This window comes from Rousettus aegyptiacus, unplaced genomic scaffold, assembly GCF_014176215.1.
Source record: "Rousettus aegyptiacus isolate mRouAeg1 unplaced genomic scaffold, mRouAeg1.p scaffold_m13_p_2, whole genome shotgun sequence".
In the NCBI taxonomy this organism is placed as follows: domain Eukaryota; kingdom Metazoa; phylum Chordata; class Mammalia; order Chiroptera; family Pteropodidae; genus Rousettus; species Rousettus aegyptiacus.
In genome coordinates this window covers 157,175,253-157,198,096 of record NW_023416295.1, presented here as the reverse complement: position 1 = coordinate 157,198,096, position 22,844 = coordinate 157,175,253, and the positions used below count along the sequence as shown (strand labels likewise).

The 22,844-nt window shown below is 48.9% G+C and overlaps 1 protein-coding gene across 1 annotated transcript in view; it reads left to right on the top strand.

The window, feature by feature from the left end:
• Positions 1-2,872: 2,872 nt before the first annotated feature.
• NTF3 (neurotrophin 3) overlaps positions 2,873-22,844 on the top strand; it is a 63,542-nt gene continuing 43,570 nt past the window's right edge. The window contains exon 1 of the mRNA XM_016162910.2: positions 2,873-3,113. Within this exon, the coding sequence (XP_016018396.1) occupies positions 3,096-3,113 (18 nt within the window). The 5' untranslated portion in view covers positions 2,873-3,095. The remainder of the gene's footprint in view (positions 3,114-22,844) is intronic.

The following is a 22,844-nucleotide window of genomic DNA, read 5'->3' as shown; positions in this document are numbered from 1 at the left end:
CTGGATGGACTTCCATACCCAGCACCGTATGTGGGGCATGAACTCACCAGCTTACTTCCCAGTTCTATTCTTTGCTTTACCTATCTCTACCACTAAGAACTTTCTCTGTTTAGGAAGTGACAATGTTTAGCAGTCCAAAAATTACTCTCTAATACATACAATAATCTTTTATTCTGTCTTTTTTTTTTTTTTTTTAAATTCAGCTTTCTACTTTTCCTGGCCACCCTCTTCTTACCAGAAGACACGGCACTCTCTCTTCTTTACAGGGGAGAAGAGAACCTTTACCTCTGAAGTAGAAAGGGAAGCAGTAAAGGAAAAGGCATTGTGCCTTTTCTAGGGAGATTGCCTGAAGAATTTCTTCCACTAAGGGCCAGTGGCTGTCCATTTGAGGGAAAGCGAGAAAGTGGACCTTTCACTCTCTGCTTCTGCCTGGCTCTGCCACTCTAGCTCTCTCCTTCCCTCAGCCCCTCCCTCCCTTTCCTCCCACCTCCCCAAAGGCACCACACATATTTGGCAAGATTAAGGTGTCACCTCTCATATTACAAGGCGTGTTGATTGCACGCAAAGACAGACCCACCAGCTCAGGATAAAAACCCTCGAATTGGGAAACAATGCAAACTCTTCTTGTGATTGCCTAGGTCCTGGCAAAGTGAGGTGGCCAGTCAGTGACCAGCATCTGCAGAACGAATCCGGGTCTTAAACTCACTGCTGCCTTCCCTTCTTTTTTTACTTTCTGATTTTTCAAATTTAAGTTTACCCCTTCCCTTCCCCTCCTCCCTACAGACTGCCGGTGACCGAGGAGCTGCAGGGCGATCAGCCCGCACATGTTTTTAACCCATTCCTCGCTGCAGCAGGGGCCGACCACCTCTTTCCCTGCAATCTTGGGGTTACTGGAGGACCTGGGGTTCCAGGAAAGGGGCCCTAGAACTTGGCCAGTGGAGCTGAAACTGGGGCTTGATTCTCCCCTTTGAAAGTGGAGCGGGAGGGGGCAAGTCCGGGAAGTGGGGGAGGGCAAGGAGGCGGGCCAGAGCTGGGGGAGAAAACCAGAACCCAACAGGGCACGCCCAGTCCAACCTTCATGGTGCTGTGGACTGAGTCGGGGGAACAACTCGACAGCCTGATCTGGCCGGGAGGAGGACCTCGGCGAAGGAGGTACTTGAAGGAGGACCCTGCTCTTCGCAGGGACCGCAGGAGGTCGCGTCCCTGGGCCTCCGTGGGCGTTTCTGGCCGTTTTCGATGTGGCAGCCTCCGTCAGCAAGGATAATGATGAGGCAGGTACAATCTATTTAGTACACAGCCCCCAGACTCCCCATCCTTTCCTATCTCCTCTCGGACCTCGCAGCCTCTCTCTGCCGTGGGGTTTGGCCTGATCTGGTAGGTGGAGTGTGGTGCTTCTTCTCGGGGTTTGACCAAATTTTCAAACAAGTCAAAAAGAATTCGGATTTTTTTTTTTTTTTTGAACCTGGACCCTAGCTGGAGCATAGAGTGGACTGCTTATTAGATACCTAGAATGGCAGGGCAGGGAGGAGACGGTACATCCTCCCTTCCCGCCCCCAAACGGCGCGCATGAGTCAAAAGGTCCTGGCAAGAGATAGGATGAGGAGTGCGGAGGTGAGATGGCAGGCAGAAAGAGGTGGGGGCTTGGAGATGAGGTTCGCTACTCCACGACTCGGGGACCGGGGTCGGAGGGGAGCAGGACAGCAAAATTCCCCTCTGAGGCTCTGGATTTCTCGTTGACCTTTAACTGAAGCCTCCCCCCCCCCTTCTTTCGATGGCAAATGGGCGAAAACAAGATGACTTGACTTGGTAAATTTAGAGAGAACGATCTCAGAACAAGTGAGGTCTAATGAACAGCTCAAATTATCTCGAAATAAGAAAAATTTTCCCCCTCCCATTCCGTTCTCCGAAAAATCTACGAGTGGGGAAGTGAACGTCACTACTTTCTGAGGTCTACAAAGAGGTCTGTTTCTTGCCTTTTCTGCTTCCCGCGCTGTCCCCGTGTGCAGGCTAGTGGGTGCTGGGTGGGTGCTCAGCTGCAGGGCCCGAGCCTTGTTTGGAAGGAAGGGGCTTTTAAGTTAGAGGCCGGGTGAAATGGGAGTTTCCGATCCATCCCACTCTCCCTTCAGGCTTACGCTAGCACAAATAAAACACACACACACACACACACACACACACACACACACGCACACACCTTGGTCCCCTTGACCCCCGATCCTCCCTCCCCCAATACCTCTCTGATTTGATCCCTTGGCCGCCTGCACAGCGCCCTGGGTACTGGTCCCCACCAGCAGCGAGTTCGCTGGGGAGCGATTGTCCTTGGGCGTGTACGTGTTGCGGGTTGGGGGGAAGGAGTGACGGGTGGGCTTGATAGGGGGTGGGGAGAGATCTGGAGCTGGAAGGGTCTAAGGTTTGGGGGAGGAGTTTACACATTAGACCCGAGCCGCCCATAGGAAAGGGGGCAAGAAAGGCCTTTCTGCCTAGTAAAGAAAATCTTAAAAAGAAAAAACAAAGAAGAGCAAACAAAATTTTAAGAAAAAGAACAAATAAGACAAGTTGGCGATATTAACATGTAAAATGTAGCGAGAAGTCGAATATTTCGTTTTTTTCCTGAATCTCTAAAAGGGAAATCAAGGGGGAGACTGAACTAGACTACTCGTTTGGAAGTTGTTGGTGTTTTTCTTTAAGATGGGCTAGGAGAAATGACCCCCTCTCCCCACCGGCCCCCCAAACCTAGTCTGAGGGGCACCGAGGAGCAGGCCGACGCGTCGCTGCGGGCCGGGCGCGGGGGCGGGCGGCGCGGCGCGCAAGGGGTTAAGGCGCTGAGCGCAGAGCCATCTGGCCGGGTTGGCTGGTTATAACCGCGCAGATTATGTTCACGGGACTCAGAGTTGAAGGCTCCTCTCCCTACCGAGCAGCTCCGCGCGCGGCCCCGCGAGAGAGCCCGGCGCAACTACTTTGCTCCCTTTTTTTTCTTTCTCCTCTTTTTCCCCCTGCTGGGTAGTGGCGGCAGCGGGGTGGGGGAGACTTTGAATGACCGAGCTTGCGTCCACCTTTCTCTTCATGTCGACGTCCCTGGAAACAGTCACACGGATGCCATGGTTACTTCTGCCACGGTAAGGAGAGGTGGGCATGCTGGGCGGGCAGGTTCGGGGCTGGGGGGCCTTGTGGGGCTTTTACCTCTGGAGTAAGCGGGGGTGCCTGAACTCCGCACCCCGCCCCACCCACATCGTGCCGCTCTCACTCACTTTTCCCGGCTCATGCCTTCCCCAAAGTTTGCGCTGGAATCAGTCTGGGCCGAGGCGCAACCACAACCACCCCCTCCACACACATTCACGCGCGCGCGCGCACACACACGGACACTCCTCCCCACCTACTCTCGCTCGTCCTTCGCCTGCGAGAATCCACCCAATATCTGGGAAAGTGATCAGGTTGAAGGGACCTGGATTGGAAACGGGGCGGGGGGGGGGGGAAGGCGAGGGGAAATGGGGACGACGGAAGAGTAGGGACGGGATTCAGGAAACCGCCAACCCCCCGCTCCCCAACACCTCCTTCAGAGAAGGCTCCCCGCACATCTTGTAACAAAAGGGGGTGGCAGACCGACCCCGGGAAGGAAAGAGGCGAAGTGTCGCCGCCACTCACCGGCACGCGCCCCGCTCCCGGCTCCCCGCCGCTCGGAGTTCTCCGCGCGCCTCCCCCTGCCCGGGTCCGGGAGTGGGCTGGGGGAAGGGACGCGGGGCTCGGACCTGGAGGGTCATGTCCCAGTGTGGGAAGTTGAGACTCCTCGCCCGGCGCGGGGTACCTGCTCTGGAGGCTGCCTGCCTCGGTCGATTTCGCGGAAACGACCCCGCACCCCGGGCAGGTCTTGGTCAGCGCCCACCCTGCGCTTGCCTCACCCTGAGTCTCTGCGCAGATGTCGGAGCTCCGCGCGCGCCCCGAGCACCTGGGACTCCGCCGGAAACGGCGGGCACGGGGGCCGGGCCGTCCTTAGGGAATTCCTTGCAGTATCTCCAAGCCAGCTCTAGGAATTTGAGGCGGAGGTGTGGGAAGTCTGAGAGACGCGGGGACCAGCGTAGCTAGGTCGGAGTTAAAAGGATCTACAACAGTCTAACTTGCTCCATTGCCCCATAACTCTACGCATACTTCTAATGAAATTTGGGACGCTCTGGAGTTGAAAGTCTGGGAAAAGAGGGACTGCGGTGGGGGAGGGGACTCTGCTAGTTGCTTTCTAGTGCGAGTGGGTGCTCGGCGACGAGGCACTGCTGCTTTGAGGGCGTTTGGCTGCCGCGTTCCTCATCTGCGCTTCAAATGCACGGAACTGAGACCCTGCGCGGACTCTCATTGGATCCGTGGCTCGGGGGAATTCCAGGTGGAGGAAACACCGAACCAGACCGCCTCGTCTCGACCTCTGGCGGCAGGCGACAGGTTCAGAGTCTGAGCGGAGGCAGCTGCCTAGACACTGAGCCGGAGCGCCGGGCTCAGAGCTGGAGAGCTCAGAGACTGCGCGCCCGCGGACTTGTTTATGTGTGTGAAGAGCAGGAGGCGGGAGCCGGGGTTGGGGGTTGGGGGTTGGGAGGGGAGGGCGCTAAAAGGGAGTGGGTATCACTCCTGGAATTTGATGTTTGCAACTCAGCCGATTACAGAATGCGTTGGGAGACCTGCTTTTTAATAAAAAGACACTCTCTTCCACTCTGCACAACAGAACAAGAAAAACATCCAAGCCCTCTGCCCTAACGTCAGGGTGGGGGACAGTTGTAACATAGAGGGAACTTTTCTGCTGGTGCTGTTTTTGTCGCTCTCAGAACTCCTCCAGCAGACTCAGCCTGCCCCCTCCTGCCCCCAATTCCTTCCTGACATGTTACACAAAGAAAGTTGGGCGGTAGAATTCAGGGGATAAAATCCAGCAGCCTCTGCCCTGGGCTCAAACACTCAGCACTGGGGATGGGAGTTGGGGCGGGGGGAGGGAAAGAAGGCAAGCTCTGAACAGTGTTAGAGGAAGACTGGGGGGCGAGGGGGGCCGGGGGGGGCGGTGCATTAGGGAGTGGTGAGGACTGCACTGTAGCTGGCAGTAGAGGATTTGGTTCTGTGTAAATGGGTCTGCTTCCCTATGGGGGTTGGATCAGGACCCTTGGGTGCCCTCTTCTGTAAGGGAGGGGTTTTTGAAAGTCTCTGCATAAGGGTGTGTGGATGGAGGGGTGGCCAGAGAGCAGGGCTCCACCCTGCCCTGTCTTTCGTGGAGGCATTTCTGAGGAAGACTGTGATGCACATATGTGTGACTAGCAGGAGATGAGAGCATGTGGGAACATAGGTGTAGCTAATGAGAAATCTGTGCCGCGAAGGGTGTCAGCGCAGGAGAAGAGGTACAGTGTGTCGAAGACAGATGGCTCGTGCATGCCCGCACAGACACATGGAGTGGGTGTGGTGTGGGAGGGCGGCTGGGCCATGTGTGGCCGTGAAAGGTGGAGAGTATGGGAGGTTCGGTGGCTGAGGATTACCAAAGGGATGTGCGTGGGGGCGAGGAAAGATTATCTGAGGAGAGCAGGGTGTGAATTTTATGAGTGTGCAGTCGGAAGTTTAGTTGGGATGGCATTGGGTGTGTAGGGGAGAGAAAAGTGTGGACTAAAACACTCATTGTGGAAAGACTTGTCGGGGAAGGATGCTGGCTTGGTTTTTGCCTTCTCCCCCTCCCCAGCTCTCCAGAGTGGAGGAAATTGGAGAAGGCTTAGAATAAGGGATGTACATTTAAGGGGAAAAGTCTTGTGTGTTGGCATTGGGTGGAGATGACAGGGATGTGTGCAAAAGATCGGAGTAGGTGGAGAAATATATTTCGCATGCCGAGTGGCAGAGATGCATGCTGTATTATGTTGTATAATAGATTTCTTATTTAATAGAGGAATTCACTGTCATCAATTAATATTGATTATCACTTAAAATTTATGGAATGACTACTGGATGCTCAGCCCATTGCTGGGTGCTGGGCCATGGCACAGTGCCCTGGAAAAATTCCTTGTTGAGCCTCAGCTGACTGCTGTGATTTTACCAGGAGGAATGAAGCGAACTCAGTGCTAGTCGAGGTTTCTTCAAGAACTGTAATTCAGTTTCTAGAGATGTTTATGGATCTTGGGGGCCAAAGGGAAGCTGACTTGAAATATATCTGTGGTTTTGTAAAAAGAGGGCCTAAAGATAGGAATGATGTATACTTTTGTGTGTTGGGGAGGGGACGGAAGCGTGTCACTGTTTCTTGTAGGGAGTGTGGGCTTGGAACTGGGGTGGGTGGCGTGCAGCAGTCCAGGTCAGAATGAAGGTCCTGATACATTTGAGAAGTGGGTTTCTGAGAATATATAGTGCCCACTTACTAGCAGGAACAAGACTTGATACGTGGAGCTGAAGAAGAGGGAAGTGTGTGTGCACATGCGCACGCACAAGCGCACTATGGCACTGGAATTAAGTAACTGGGAGAAAGCTAGCTAGGGGAATAGGAGGGGTGTACATTCTGGCTCTTGTGAGGGAGTGGGTGTATGTTCTTGCAGAAATTTGTGTGTCCGGGGCAGGATGAAAATTGTCTTGGATGCTCAGATGTGCATCATAAATAGAAAAGATATAGATAAAAGAAGGGCTGTAGGCTTCGGTAGCCTTTGGGAAGTGAGGGGACCGTGAACTTGGTTGGTTTCACACACTGACAGAGCTAGTGATGTAACCGGATCAGAGCAGGGAGAGGGATGTGCTTTGGCTGCACATACTTGCTTGTCTGGGCCAGGTGACAGGGAACTTCATTTATTAGGTTCTAATTGTGTGAGGGCATATGGTTGGGAGGGGGGGCCTTTATTTGACTCATTACATTTTCGAATCCATGAAATTACAGCTGTGCCATTTTGAGTTTTGACCTTATTTTTAGGGGAAATTCATCTATGAAAGAGAGATATGATATAAGGTCAGAAGATCTGGTGGCAGATATTTCTGAGGGGGGTGTGAAGGTAGAAGACTCCCTGTCGAGAATGCTTTGATTCTAGTCCTACTCTGCCACTTCGAAGCAGTGTGACTTTGGGAATTTTTTTTTTTTTTAAATCTCTCTGATCCTCTCTTTCCTTTCTCCTTTTGTAAAATGGCAATGTCTGGGATGCCTCAGTGAAGAGGAAAGTTCACACTGGTTTCCCCCCAGTCAAAGCTTGGTGTGTTTACTACGAAGCTTTACACAGAGATGAAGCCTAATCGAATACAGGTGCTAGAATGTATCTGAACCATTGTAAAAATAGGATCTGTACCTCTTCCCTCTGATAGTGCAAATTGGAAAATAGTCTTAGTGTACTGCTCATCCACCGTGTAAATAGAACTTTCTATAACTGCCTCAGTTTACTCATTCATAAAATGGAGGCAGCCAAACCTAGATTATAGTTGATGGAAATCTGTATTCGTAAAAGGTTTTTGAACTATTCACAAGAAAGGTAGTCTGAAATCAATGTTATTAATTATCAGAGACAGACATTGTCCTATTCTTTAACATGAGCTATGTAGACCACGACTTCAAAATGAGTGAGACGTTGAGAACACAGTAAATAGTAATTGTCTTTGGCATATGTGAATAAAAAAGGAACAAAGTCCAGCCATCTCGGGTTACTATCATGGTCTTTTTCTCTAACCTGTGGGTCCTTAGCCGGTGAGAACCTTTAGGTATGTGAAATGGATGTACACCCAGTGCAACCACTTTCCCCGGAGATGAAAATGTAGGCACAGAGGGGCAAGGAAACCCACTGAGGCATCCGAGTCCCCCCAGAAGTCAGCCCATGCTGTCAGCTCCTGGCTCAGAGTCAGGCTCCCATCCTCGAGTTCAGTGGCCATAAATAGTCAGGAGCTAAGCTATTTCCGTGAGGCACTAAACCAATTCTGTTGCTTTTCTTGGCGAGATTGGGCCAATTAAGTTGATTGGAAGAGGTCACTGCTGATGGGTCTCACATTCCCCAGGCGGGACAGGCTAGCAGAGTTTAATTACATAACATTTCCCATCTCTGCAAGTCCACTCCCAGATGTATCAGATGTTCAGGCCTCTCCTCTTCCCCTCCATTCAGGACGACTAATTGAGCAGGCGGCTTCTGCTCCAGGCTTCCCTAGACCTTTTCCTGAGCAGTTAGTCCCACCCCAACAGGAGGAAATGTAAATCCACATGTTGGCTGATGTGAGAGAGGGGAGTCAGGCAGACACAGAAGATCTTTAAAACCCACCACCCCGCTTTAAGACCAGCTGCTCTTTTACTCTTTAATGAGGCAGGCAGTTTCTGGCGGCGGGTTGAACTAATGACCGTTGCTAGGGTTTTAGGTTTAGTCGTATTTAAAATTGAGTTTGCTGGAGAAGGACCAAATCTTCTGCTGGAGACAAGCCTAAGCCCTGTGTGGTGTTGCTGATAAGGTCTGTGGAGGTACTCGTGCGTGGACAGAACGAGAGGAGAGCACAGGATGTGTGTGCGTGCTGGGGGCCACATGAGCACAGGAGTGGCCCTGGGTGATCAGGAGGCATTGGTAGAGCTTATGAGTGGCAGGTATATGAGCACCTGGCTCACATTGGACTGTCATTGTATTGCTTCTTGCAAAAGGGCCGGCTTGTGGGAAAGTGGGGAGCAGCTTCTTTCAGATCATTTGTATATGGAGATGGAGGATGTGTGAGCTCTTAAAGAAGGATGAGGCCAGTGTAGATAGTTCCTCACTCTTGCCTGGAAAGATTTCTATGAAGGACAAAGGAAGCCTTTCAAAGGACTCGAAAACCTATGAAAGCAATGTAGATGACCCAAGATCTTTAAAGTATTTTTTGGTGATGGCGGTGGTGGTAGTTTCCCATAATAGCCTTTCATTCTACCTAGAAATACCAAGGGGCTAGAGAGTGCATGCACCCCTGGATGGTCAGAATACATTGGCTGTTACTGGGAACCAGAGGCTGTCTGTGTCCCCGGGCATCCTCACAGGATAAACCTCTGAACATAACTGTGGTTTAGCTGGAGAAGAACAGATTTTGAAGTGACATTGGATGGGGTCTGTTGTGGTTGCTCACTTTTTAGCAGTATCTCCAGAGAAGACATTTGTTGAGCCCCAAATCCTTTATGGATTTGTTCAGTCAGGGATTTTTGAGGATTAAGGTTCTTGCTCATTCAAGGCCAGAGCCGTAGGAGTAAATGACAGCTTACTGATCATAAAGATCCCAGACCAAGGTGACCTTAAGCATCATAGGGCAGCAGAAAACCTGAAGTCTTGGAGGTTGGGGACCAAACTTGAGACTGCGCTATGTCACTCATTAGCTGTTGTGTGACCCTGGATGTTCTCTCCAGGCCTTGATTTATCCATCTGTAAATGAAGGGCTTAAATTAGAAGATCTCAAGGTCCTGTTCCACCTCTGCTGTCCTAGGATTCTACAGTAGCCCCATCCTCCTGCCCAGTCAGTGCTAGTATGCCTTGCAGGAAGCGCATCTTGGCATGCCCTAAATGAGCTCCCATTTTTTATCTTTGGGGAATGGCTGAGTCAAAGGCAGAAAGGCATGCGAAGAATTTCCTATGGTGTTTTGTTTCGACCAAAAATGCTTATGGAGTTGGCTTAGCCTGCACAGTGTGTACAGAGCTGAAAGGGGTTGGGTTTGGCTTTCTGGTAGGCCTGGTGCTAATTAATCAGCCAGCTTTCACATGAATGCCTTTTAGTGTCAGTGTTTCTGACTAAGTACCCACTTTTAAGATGATTGATGATGATTGATGATGATGATGATGATGATAGTTAATATTTGACTACTTAGTGTATGCCAAGCATGATTCCAAATATTGCATGGCATTACCCCAATGCCCCAGATCATTTTATTTACAGATGAAGAGTCTGAGGTTACAAGAGGTTAAAGGATATGCTTACAATTATACAACTAGATGGTGTGGTGGTTTTCTATCCTGAAGCCTGTCACCATCCCAAGTCCATCAGCTGCCAGCTAGGCTCTGTTTCTTTGCGTTCTGTGGTGTCATCCAGATGAGAAATTGTTTGATAGTTGTCTGCAAAATCTGTCACCCCACAGGGTAGCCTGCTTCACTGGAAGGTTCATTTTCACTTGTAAGACAAATGTTGACGCTTTCTAGCCACCTGCTGGCAAGCATGTCAGATCTGTCTTAGCTCCTGTGGGCACTTCCTCCCTCTTCATTTCCCATTCTGTTGACAGGGAATCTGCCCATCCAGAATGGGGGTATTGAGTTAAGCCACAGTTGCCTTCTCGTAAACTCTGTAAGACTGGAGCTGGACATCTGCTTTGATCCACATGCCTACGAGAGGTGGTAGGTCCCAGCATTCTTGAGCCCTGTGAGGAGTGTTGCACAAAGTCAGAGTAAAAGAGAATCTGAATGGAGAACATGAGGGCTTTTCAGAATTTGGAAAGTGGCTTTTCTTGATAGGCAAGGGAATCCCCTCCATTTATACCGGGGCCAATGTGAATGTAGGTATTTTTTGGTGAGAGGTGCAGAGCAGGGGTGCTGCTAAGGACTGGGTTCCCCCCGGCTCAGTTCGATGAAGAGCAGATCAGTTGTATAGTCCTCCAGCCCTGACACTTGTCTGCTGCATGCCCTTCTCACGGCTGTACCAGAGGTAGGGAAGCCAGAGGGGTGCTTGGGGCACACGTCGCTGTCTGTGAAGTGTGTGACTGAAGGTTCTTGTTCTTTCCCTTTCCACTGATTTCCCCATCACCATTACCACACACTCGTCTTCAAGGCAATTAATGAGAATGATGGTGTTCTGTTGCTTAAAGGTATTGCAATGTGCAAATAAATGTACATCACTAACCTAATGCCGGTGAGGTTGTAGGTGCTTCCAAAATATATCTGCTTTGTTTGAAACAACTTTTCACATGTAAGGTGATAGGCGATGCGTTTCTCCTTTATAAAATGAGATAGCACTTTTATTACTATTTTTTTTTATGATAGCCAGGCCCTTGCAATTTACTGCCCTCCCCCCAATTTAAGCCCGTGGCATTTAAAAATACTTTCTCCCTCTGGTTCCAAATGATCCCTTAGGGAATAGGTTTCAAGTTCTCAGTCTGGGATTATTTCCAACCTGTGTCTAGCGGACCTACTCCTGATGGTTTGTAGGGCACATCCCTAGCTTCCACTGGCTTCAAGAGGAAAAAGCAGCTGGGAAATCACCCGATTCCCAGCCAGTGGTTAGGAAGGAACCCAGCTCCCCTGACACCCAGCTTGCTACCTTGCACAGCTTGCCACACTTCTCTCTGCAAAGGACTCAAACTAGCGTTGTGACCTGGAGCAACTCATTCTCCCTCCATGCGCCTCTGTTTCTTCTTCTGGAAAAGGAGGGGCTTGGACACACTAGAAGGTCAAACAGACCCTGCCAGTTGTGACAGCCCACATATTTTGTGATCCTTCTGGTCCCTAAGCCTCACTGTGGCCCAGGCCTAGGATTTCCAGGTATCCTTGCTGGTCTGGAGGACTTACATGCAGAAATGTGGAGGGGCGGCGGAGGAGATTAAGTTATGTGGTGCCAGATAAGTTATTGAACATATGGATGAGTGCATGTTTGCAACGTGCTGAAGAAGCAAGCTTGCCAGATTTGTGGCAGATCTTGGATTGGAAGTTGAGAGTACAGGGAAAGGTTTATGTGGGATAAAATTGTGGGTAGCTGAATTCAGTAAGCTAAGCCAGAAAGATCCCAAACTACAGATAAGGAGACCAGAGTCCACCCTTAACTCTACCAGAGGCTGACTGTGCATTTGGGGGTGTCTCCAAATCACAGCAGGTTTCACTTTCCTCATGTGTTAAGTAAGTTAAGGGCTCCTGACTTTGGTGATCTGTGAAGTCTTTCCTGCCTCACCATTTGTGTGGGAATTGGAGATTAGTAGAAAAACCTGGATGGATGGCTCCATACAGGGATATGGTTTAAATGTAGAGGAAAATGTCCTTTGCAAAATGACACAAGTGGCAGGAATATACGTCTGTTCTTGAATTTGAGATGGCCTTGGAGGGCACGTGCTGTGTGTGCATTGTGTTTAGAATGGGCTCTCCTTTGTCTACACCAAGGGTATGGGCATCATCGTTCACATCTTTGCTTCACCGTTACCTTCTCTGGGCAGTCCCTCTGTCCTCCCCAGAGAGGCTGGGTTCCTTCCCCAGCTTCCCCGGGTTATGCCACTTAGCAGTGGGAGTTTTATTTGCATTTCTATCTTCTCACTAGAATATGAGCTCTGCGAAGAAGGGGGTCTGGTCTTTCTACCTTTGTGCCCCCCAGCACCATAAACAGTGCCACAGAAATGTGCTGGATGAATGAATGCATGACAGGTTATAGAAAGTCCAGACTGTGCAGGGGTAAGAGTCTGGGCTCAGAGAGGCGATGCGCCTGCCAAGAGTCCAGAGCCATTTTCTCCGTGTCTCACTTTAGCCTCTGCCAGGCCTGGGTCTGAGGTCATGAATCGCATTGCCTGATCACCCAGAAAGGCTGTTCTTTCTCTCTTTAGAGATCCCTGTCTGCCATGTCTTAGTCTGCTTAGCTCTTCTGCAAATATAGGCCTTTGATTACAGGGGAATTGGGTGTCATTGCACATGAATCGGGGCAGTTTATGTTTAGGCACTTGGAAAGAACATGTTTGAAGATTATTCAGTAAGCATCCTGTTGGTAGCTACTGAGTCTCAGGCCCTGTGCTAGATGTTGGAGAAGACGCAAGGTGAATGCTGCAGCTCTGATTTTGAGGGTCTGTCTAGGAGCTAGGAGACTGGATAGGTTACATCATTATGCCCCAGGGAGGGCCAGTGCAAACATGGAAGGTCAAGTGCAGGAGTCCCAGTTGGAATGTTGTTATTTTAGTGTGAATGGTTAAGAGCAAGCTGAAGAGTCTGTGAACAGTCTTTACTTTGGCAAGACAGCGGTTTACTCATCCCTTAGTTCCCAGTGCCAGACCAAGGCTCTGAGCATCTCAGAGCCCATCGTGATATATGCCCTTGGTTTTTCATGGGGAAAGTTTGGGGGAGGCTCATGTTGTACGGGTGTTGGGGCTTGGATGGGTAGGTGTGTGCGGTCACAGGTGTGCTTTTCAGAAGCATCCTGCGCATGGCTGCAGTCCACACACGTAGACGGGTGTGTCTGCCTGTGGCCCTTAAACTCTCACTGCTTCTCCCTGCTGCCTCAATGCATGGCATATCGTCCCTGTGTCTCTGTGACCACTTCTGACACAGGGACAGACTGCCATCTACTGTCCACTTCTGTCTTCTGAGTCCCTCCTGCTTAGTGAGCTTCTTGGCATTTTTTTTTTCACATCCTGTTTTTTAATTGGTGCAGATACCAGAAGAAATAGAATAGACATCAGGTCCTTATTTAGTAATTTCTTTGGAATTTAGAAGGGAGCCTTTAGAAAACATAACACATCTGTTAGATGTTTTTCTTATTTGCTTAACAAACGTGTTATTTTTAAGGAGTCCTCCCGTCTTTCCTGGTTCTTCTGAAACGCTGTGCTAAGTACCGTGTGGAATCCCGAGAGGCGAAAGGCAAGGCTCTACCTTCATGAGCCTTGCACTCTAGTTTCGGGTTCAGGACACACTTGTGGAGACATAGACAATAGGGTGGGGCGGGATGTGTTTGGTAAATGGTACATGAGTGGCAGGGACCACAGAAGCTCCGAGAGTTTTGGAGGGAGGAGGCTGGGGTGATTGGGAAAGACGGGTGTGGGCAGCTTGGCCGGGTCTGATTTTAGCAACCCCAGGGGTAGGTGAGAGCCTAACATCATGGGGTAGGCTGCGCACTGGGAGTTCCGGGACCTCGCAGGCCTGAGGTTCACTCCCTGCCACCCCGTGATCTGGAGCACAGGTCTTGTTGTGTGAGGGTCCTCGCATCCCTGACCCTCCGTTGGGTACCACACTTGCATGTGGTAGGGGGTGGCCCGTGGTTTCCATCTTTTCAAGGAACAGTAGAGCTCAGAGTTCCACTTGGATCCCATGCAGGTAGGGTCACCTCAAGGTGTGGTCCTGTCATGACAACTCCACACACAGTGGTAGAGAGAGACTTTCCCCAGAGGAATCGCAGGTGCTCTACAAATACACGGTAAGGGGTCTGGCGGCTTCAGGAGGGGTCTGCCATGCTACCTCTCTCCACCTCTCACCTGGACCTTCCTTCCAAATATATATATCCACATGGTCTTGAGTCAAAGATAGCTCCCCAAAAAGAAATTGCAGTAGTATCCTAGTATTGGTCATAGCCCTTACAAGATTCCTCCATGTTAGAATTCATTTTACCATTGCTTTTATGGAGTTGTTTTTTTTTTTTTTTAAATATCTGAGACTTTTTGATGGTTGTGGATCAAAATGGGGAAAACAATGTTTTCATAGCTCATACTTTTTTTCCTCTCTCCCTTTCTTAGTATTTAAGTGATCACCAAGGAAATCTTCAATGTGTTTGTTTCATGTTCTTGTCTTTTGGCGTGTGTGTGTGTGTGTGTGTGTGTGTGTGTGTGAGAGAGAGAGAGAGAGAGAGAGAGAGAGAGAGAGAGAGAGAGAGGAGAATGGGAGAAAGGGAGAGAGATTGAGAGAACAAGAGAGAAAGATGTTTTAGATTGTAGTCTTTAGCAAGTTTAGGAAATCAAGTTGAGCTTGGGTCGGGTTACTGGTAGAGAGACGGCTTGCCACTATCATCCTCTGACATTTCCCTTTCACTTTTTGGCTCTGGTATGAATCTGGACTATATGTTCTCAGCCCCCCTTCAGTGTTTACATCTCCTTTTGGGGTTGCTGTATAAAATTGCCGTCTGTCTGCCCCAAGTCTCCTGAATTCTTTAAGAGACCACTTGACACAGGCACAGTCAAGGATAGAACCATTAGAAAATGTTCGATTTTTGGCTAAGAGGGGGAAAAAATTGTTAGAGGGTTGGAGAAGGATTTCCGTGTTTTTCCATGTGCTGTCCTGTGGCACAGTGATGCCTGTGACCCTTGTCTGAAGAGACACAGTGGGCAAAGGCAGGATAGAGAGCGAAAGGGAGGTTCTTTTACGAGGGATGTGTATGGAGGGAGATCATCAGTTCTGAGCGATGTCCATGGTGCCAAACAACCCTAGGAAATACGAAATACCTGGGAGGTTTTCCGATGGCCTGTGACGTGATTTGTAGTCATCGGTGAAAGTAGGAGGAGATGGGGAGAAGAATGTTCCAGGTGAGGAAGCAGGTGGAAAGAGACCCTAAGGTGAGAAAAACAGGAGCCAATAGACCTGAAAGAAGTCTAGGTAGGTGGCGCACAGAGACCTTTGCGGAGTGATGTGTACGGTGAGGTGGGGAGTAAGCAGGAACCAAAGGGGGCTTGCTCTTTACCCCCTGGGTCGTGGGGAACCACTAAAGTCTTGGAGTTGGCATAGGGGAGGGCACAATAAGGCTTCTGTTTTAAAAATGAGACCTTTGGCTGCAGTGGGGAAGATGGCACTTAATAAATAGTTGTTGGATGGAAAAATGACTATTGGTTGGATTGATGGAAAAATGAATGAGGGCACAAATGAATGAAATGTAGAAGGGGAGCATCAAACCCGATTTTATCTCTGGTTACTCTCACCAGGCTCCTGGGGAGATTAAACCAGCTGGAAGGAAGGGGGCGTTGATACATTGATTGTTAGCTCTAGGTGTGAGGGAACAGGGACTAAAATAGTAACTGTTACTCTTAAGAGTTTAGGGTGGTTGGTGATGGAGGGCTGTCCCAACCTTTTTCCTTCTCCTCTGCATACCCATCCTTATTTGATTTAATTCAGGAGCAAAAAAGAAGGAGGCTTTTGGAGTTGCACTCCAGAAAATCTGAAACTGTGACAGCGACTTGCTCCAGAGGGGCCGATTGCATTTCAGACTTTTTCGTAGGCTCAAATGTAATGTGCACAGAGGCTAAAATTTCTGCGGCATCTGAGGGGAACCCAGATTCCTGGACATCAGAGGCACCTGTAGATGATTCCTATGGATATGTGTGTGTGCACATACATGCACATGTGTGAGTTTCAAAGTCTCCAGAAAATTACCAAATTTTACAGAACTTCTTTTACCAGTAGTGGATCTATATAGACAATTACTTGCGAGGTCACAATGCTTAGTCTATATAAGGAGAATGTGTGACGGTGACCCAGACAGACACCTGGCATGCCATCCAACAATGTGAGGTGTGGGACCATAAGAATTACCATTGGTTAAGCCAAAGGGAGTCGAAGACAACCTCTAGCGTCATCTCAAAGGTCTTTCCTCAGCAAAGACTCACCTGTGTTCTGACTGTTCTGATCTCGCCTTGCACTTTAAGGTCTTTTAACTTTGGCCAATTAAAGTTGAACGTCTACAGTTGGGAGAAAGGCAGCTGTACTTTTTGCAGTCCATGTGAGTCCAACATACAGCCAAGGTTGAGAACCACTAGCTTACGGTATGACTGCTGCACCCTGTCCCTGCTCTCTGCAGCTTTGCCATGGCATCTGCCCCACGCTCACCCCAGGCGTGCTCGGGGGAACTTCCCGCGTCGTTAAGGGTGTTTGGCCCATGCGAGCCAATCTCTCCTACTCCCTACTCCTCTAGCATTTGCCTCAGAGACTGGAGACCAGGAGGTCAGATCACAGGTGCTCGCTCAGAGGATTCTGAAGTGCCCCGCCCCCATCTACTGGAGGGAGAGCAGGAGAGAGAGGAACGTAGAACAGCATTCCCAAGGCATTAATGCTGTGCAGATACCTTTGTATACGTCATCTCATTAGTTCCCCCCAAATCCCTCAGAGGCAGGTATTATTCCAGGCCGTAGGGCATGGTTTCCACAGTCCATTCAGAATGCAGAATGGCTTGCGGTTTCTGAATGCTCATTTTCCCTGCCCTGGTTCTCCCTAGGAATATGCGTACCAGTCAGAGCCCCTCTGCTAGGCTTAGCTGTGGTCTAGGGCTGCTGCTGTCTGGTACCAATGACTTAATTAGAAAGTGAGCACCTCTCTTCCCTCTCGGTCCTGTGGGATCAGCCCAAGCACCAGTCTTGGGACGGTGCTTCGAGAGGCCCAGTTGGAGGACCTGCTCTAACCAACAGACCCCCAGGTTGAGAAAGCAGGTGTTCTCTTCCTCTGCATTTTCCTCTTGGAGGTCAGCGCTCGCGGGAGGATTGGGGAGAGAAAGGTCAGAGAAGGAAGCTAAAATTCAAGGCCTGAAAAAAATAATAAGGTCTGAAAAGGTTATATTTCCAACCGCATATTCCCAAATTGTAAAGTGGGCCATGTGGAATCATTGTATTCCCTGGGTTTCTCATTTACAAAGAAAGATATTACTGTGTATGCTGTCAGGCAGGCTGGGGCTGGATGTCTCACATCCATCGCTAAGTGTATACGTCTGTAAACATTTTGGATTTGGGATCTGAGATCTGCTAGACTGCTGTGTGGCCTATGTGTAGTTTAGGAACTATGATGTGGTGGATTGAGCCACGCTGACCAGATGGGAGGACCGTGGTGCAGCCACGATCTGTAGCAGTGGGCAGTGAGCTGGAGACAGGCCTCATTCTGCACAAGAAACTACTAGAGAATTGCACATCACAGACAGGAATGAGCACTGCAAAGAACAGTGGGAGCAAAACACCACAGGGCTCTCGCTGCTCTCTCTGCCTAGCATGTGGATGGAACCGAAGTCATTCTCGGCAAGGTGTAGCTGCCACCACCCTCTCCCCCTCCCCCACCCAACTCCACCTTCAGTCACCTTCAGCAGTGGCTTTAAAAAAAAAAAATCAAGGGACACTAATGTTTTAAGGAAGGAGGAGAGAGATAAGCTAAAGAATTCATATCTGCACTCTAGATAATTTATTTTGTTTTCTGAAGTCTAATCGAGAACGTGTTCATAAGGGACCGTGTAGAAAGTTGGCTGTAGTATTGAGGAATATTAGACACATTGACTGTAAGAGGAGTTAAGAGTGGCCCTCCAATAATCGCCCTACATGAGAATTTAAGGAGAAAGTGCTCCTCGGGCTATTTCTGCCTTAGAGCTAATGGTGAAAGAATGTAAACTTCATCACAGTGAAGGAAATAAAAACTAACATTTAAGCGAGAGGACCTAGGTTCTATCCACTTCTGTCAATCACTAATAGTCACATCCTCTGGGAGCATTAGTTCCCTCTTTTGTAAACTGGGATAATAAACTCTACCTACTTAATGTAATTCATGGGGAGTTCCAGATGAGATCATGCATAGGGAAGCGTTTTGCAAGCTGTAAATTATTTTACAAATAGACGTTCTGGTTTAAACTGGTATAGACAGTTTGATTTAATTAATGCTAATAGCACGTTGTTCTGTTTGGAAGATGGCTCTCCTCTAGGTCAGGCTGGGAACATGCTCCTTAAAGGTCACCCCAGCATCTGGATGTTCCTGCCACATTCAGAGTTTGGGAGGTAACCGTCACGTAGCACCATATGAAATGGGAAGAAATGTTACAACTGTGGCTTGAAAGAATCAAAGTATTCCTTTCCCTCTTTCTGATGATGTCATCTGGTGTATAAGCTCAGTGCACTGGCATTTGTTTGTGAAGCGTGGCTCGTGGGACAGAATATTGAGAGTGGACGTGCACATGGCAGTCAAAATGCTGTCTAGGAAAGTTGAGTTTATTTCAGTATGTGTCACTCACCCTCTCTGTGGGGCCGGTCACCAAGTTTGTCTTCAGCTGTTTACTCTTGTTATCCTCTCTCCGCACAGTTACATCTGTATCTGTGAAACAGAACTTCCAGCATCATTGTGGACCTGGTCGCAGCCCTCATGGATGGCCACCTCTACAGCAGTGGCCCTGCCGTTTTGCTTTATTTTCTTGTTATTTTGAAAATCCCTTCACGAGGTCAGCCGTATTCTCGTTTTGTGGATGCAGCACCTATACCTGAGATCACGAAATAGTCAAAGTCCTTTTCCAGTGGCTCTTTTAACTGCTTCCTTGGGTTTGAGTTTTCCTGGTAGTGTTTGTTATGTCTTTTCCTGGTTCTGGCTTTTCTTGTATAGATGGTTGGTTATTCTTATTGCTGGGTTATCTTCTATGGCAAATTTTTTCTAGATTCCTGACATGTGGTTTCTGGGCTTCTTAAATTATCTGTGGTTTCTTGAATGCTTACCTTCTTTTAATGATTCCTTACAGTTTCTGGCCAATGAAAGTTTCCCTCTTGTTTTCAAGCCTAAGCAGTTATAAGTCTCTGTGTCATATGTTTGTTATCAATAGGAATTTGGTGCAGGAGGAGGATGATTGCAGTGGTGCTCAGTCTGCCATCTCGAAATGGGAATCCGCTCAGTTCTTAAGAATGCTTTGGTCAAGTGAAGCGATTACGCAGACTGCTGCGGTGGAGATAGTGGTGATAAAAGCTAGGTCACTTAGCACTGTGCCTGTTCCCTAGCAGGAGCTTGTTTTAGACAGACAGATTGTTTTGTTTTCTGTATATTATTGTGATTAAAAAGAGATAATCCGCCTGGTTTGAAATCCCATCATTTCTTGGCTATGAGACTTTGACAATATTTCTCAGATTCAGTCAGTTTCCTTAAGTGTAGAAGGATGACATTACATTGTTAGAAGCACTAAAGAAGGTAGAGTATGTAACTCTAAGTCTAGAACATGGTCAAGGTTCAATAAATGTCAGCCATCGCTATCACGATTGGGAGAGGGGGAGGGGAGAGATAGTGCCATTTAGGACAGGAATTGCAACCAGGCTTTATGAGAGACAAACTAGGGAGCTTGGAGGCCATTCCGGCTGCGGGATCATGTGGTTCTGCTCTCTGTGCATTGGACCCCCCTCTATCCCACTTTCACTCTAGGCCTAGCAACTGACTGTCCCAGGACCCCAATTCCAAATTCCGCAGAGAGAGAGTCTGATTGGCCCAGCTTTAGTCAGAGGCTCACACCAGTTTGTTAGGTGTGGGTCAGGAAGCGGGTTGGGGGTGGTGGGTGTCATGTAGAGTATAAATAACTTCAGAGATCCCACCTTTCCATAGAGGTACAGGCTTGTAGAGATTGAGCACTTTCCCCGAAGTTATCCACGAAAATGATCAATGCATCACGTCAGAACTGAAACCAGCTATGGGACGTGGGAGGATTCTCAGGTGAGTTTAGGTAAGGGCCATTTGAAGGGGGCCATTCTGTTCTGAGCGGTAAACAGCCGTGTACTAAGGTGCAGGCAGAGACTCTCCTGTGGAGCTTCTGCACCAGAGAGGAGAGAATCGGACGGCAAAATGCAGATTCATGTAGGTGGCAGATAAGTGGCCCACATGGAGCACCCAGTCAGGAAAAGGACAGGACGACGTTTCTCTGCGAGTCCCTGGTTCTCGCCGAGCTTCGGGGCATGTTCAGGGCCACCCTGGTCTTGATCTTTGGGGAACGATTCAATCAGGGCCTTTGCTGGAGCAGACAGGCATGGGACGACTTCTGTTCGTGGGCGGGGCCGGTCCTCCCACCTCCCTCATGGCTCAGCGTCTTTTCCCAGGCACGGATCTTAGGCTCTTCTCCACGAAGCTCCCGCTGGGCTCGACCTTTTCAGTTCAAAATGTGCAGACCCTCAGTGTACACATGCAGGTCTCGATTTGTGTGAGCTTTTTCCTTTCAATTCTCTGCATTTTTTAAAAGCTGAACACAGGATTCATCAATGAAGGCCTCAGGCATATCCAAACTGGCAAAGATTCAGATTCTTAAATCCTAAGCAATTAGATAACCAGTCTGTGATCCAGGAGGAGGGTTTTTAATGCAATACTTTTTTTATGATTTGCTCAGGATTTGTCGGCTTGTTTCTTCGCATGTGGGGTCCTGACACCCAGTATCTCACCGTGCTAGGTGCTTTATATGGGCATGCTCAGTCTCCATAGCAACTCAACAAGACAGACTAATTTTCCCCATTTTGTAAACGGGGAAACTGAGACCCAGAGGCTTGTCCCGCAGAGCCTGGTCACCAGCTGGAGCTCTCACGTGACTCCTCTTCAGGAACAGAGTCATTGTCTGTCTGGGCCTCATTCATCCCTCCTTTCAATAAAGCAACATGCCTTCCTGTAAGACATACACAGGGTCATCAGTGACATTCTCCTCTTATTGGAGCCTTTTGTCTAATCATTAGATTAATTTTCCAGTCAACTTCAGAAGCTCTCGAGCCATCATCTCGCCTTTCACTCTCCTTTTTGCTTTCCACGTTAGCTGGGATTTTGATTGATGAACCGTTTTGTTGCTTATGGATGAAGTGAGTGAATACACCTAATACCACCTAACATTTCTACGTTTGAAGAAATGAAGTGTGGGTGGGGACTCCGTCACACGCCAAGTACATCTGAGCTCCTCGAACATGACTTGCTTGTCCTTCCGTGACGCACTCTGCCTGCCTCACGTTTTATGCTTGAGTATCCTGACTTCACGGGTTTTTTCACAGCTATACTTCTGTTCATGTTGTTTCCAAAGCTTAGGACCTCTCTCCTGACTTGGTCTGCCTGGCCGATGATGAGAGGTGCTCATGCAGAAAGTCCTCCCTGAATCCCTAAACGGCTCTGGTTTACCAATACCAAGTTGTATAGGTTCCCAAGTGTGTCTCGCTCATGAGCTTATACCCTTTTCGCAGGCAAGGGCCCTATTCTAATTATCTTTATATCCACCAGGACTTTAAAATGTTCAAAAATGCTGATTGCACTAAACTGAACTCCAGGCAAACCAGAGTGGCGGCAAGGGGTCCTAGAATTTGGCATGGCTCTCTACAGCACTGATGCACCTTTGTGGGAAGGTTTGTGGTGGCCTTTAAAAGCCTTCTTTTTTTTTCTAAGGCAAATTCAGCGAGATAATTTTAAAAAGCAGCTGAGTGATCACTGGCCAGTGCTATTAGTCTTGGCTTTTGATTTTTGATCTCTTAAGATTTTCTTTTGGCATTAATTAACATTAGGGAGAACTTTGCTGGCAGGTGATTCTTACATCAGTGTCCAGAAAGAGCCTCCTATCCAGAAATAGTTAGTAAACACCTACTATGTGCCGGGCACTTTTCCAGATGTGGTAGATAGGGCTGTGAATGAGAAAAATAACCCTCTGCCCTCATAGAGCTTATATTCCAGCAGAGACAACCCATAGATACAGAAGCAAACGAGCATATAATAGATAGATAGATAGATAGATAGATAGATAGATAGATAGATAGATAGATAGATAAAACTTTCCTGTGGAGATTAATGCCATGATGGAAAATAGAACAAAGCAATGTGAAGGAGGGTATTTTCGATGGGCATGTTCGAGACCCAGCAGGAAGGCTTGTGTGTCTGGGACAGAGAGGCTGGCCAGCTCAATCACGTAGGGCCTCGCAGACTGTTTACAGAGTTTATTGTGAGATGGGTCAAGGTGTGCGATGAGAAACCAAATATGTTGGAGAGCCAGAGCCCCCGCCCCCACCTCCATCAAATGAGACAGAAAGCCATTGGAGGGTTCAGAGCAGGGAATAATGTCATCTGGTTGACATCTTTTTGAAGGTCGCGCCGCCTGCTTTGTGGGGGACAGGCTGTGCAGGCAGTGGGACGAATCAGAGGCCAGTACAGCGAGCAACAGAGAGTGGTGGCCTGGATGCATGCCGTCACGAGAGGTGCGAAGAAGCCGGGAGCTTTTAGGATCTGTTTTGGAAGCAAGGCTGGGATGACCTGCTGGCGGGCGAGCGGTGGCGTGTGAGAGAAAGAGAGCTGTGACGAAGAAGGAGCGATCCCGGCCCCGGAAGGAAGGTGCACCGGCATTCTTGTCGGGTTCCTGCGCACCTCCCCCCGAAGGAGCTTGCGTTCTGTGCCTGACCGCCGTGTGTGTCATTACCAGGAGCGCCGGAGAAAGAAAAATAGAATGTTCAGTATGCTTCATTTATCTCATCTGAAAAACGAACTCTGCTCAGTGACCTAATAGGCATAAATTCCGGT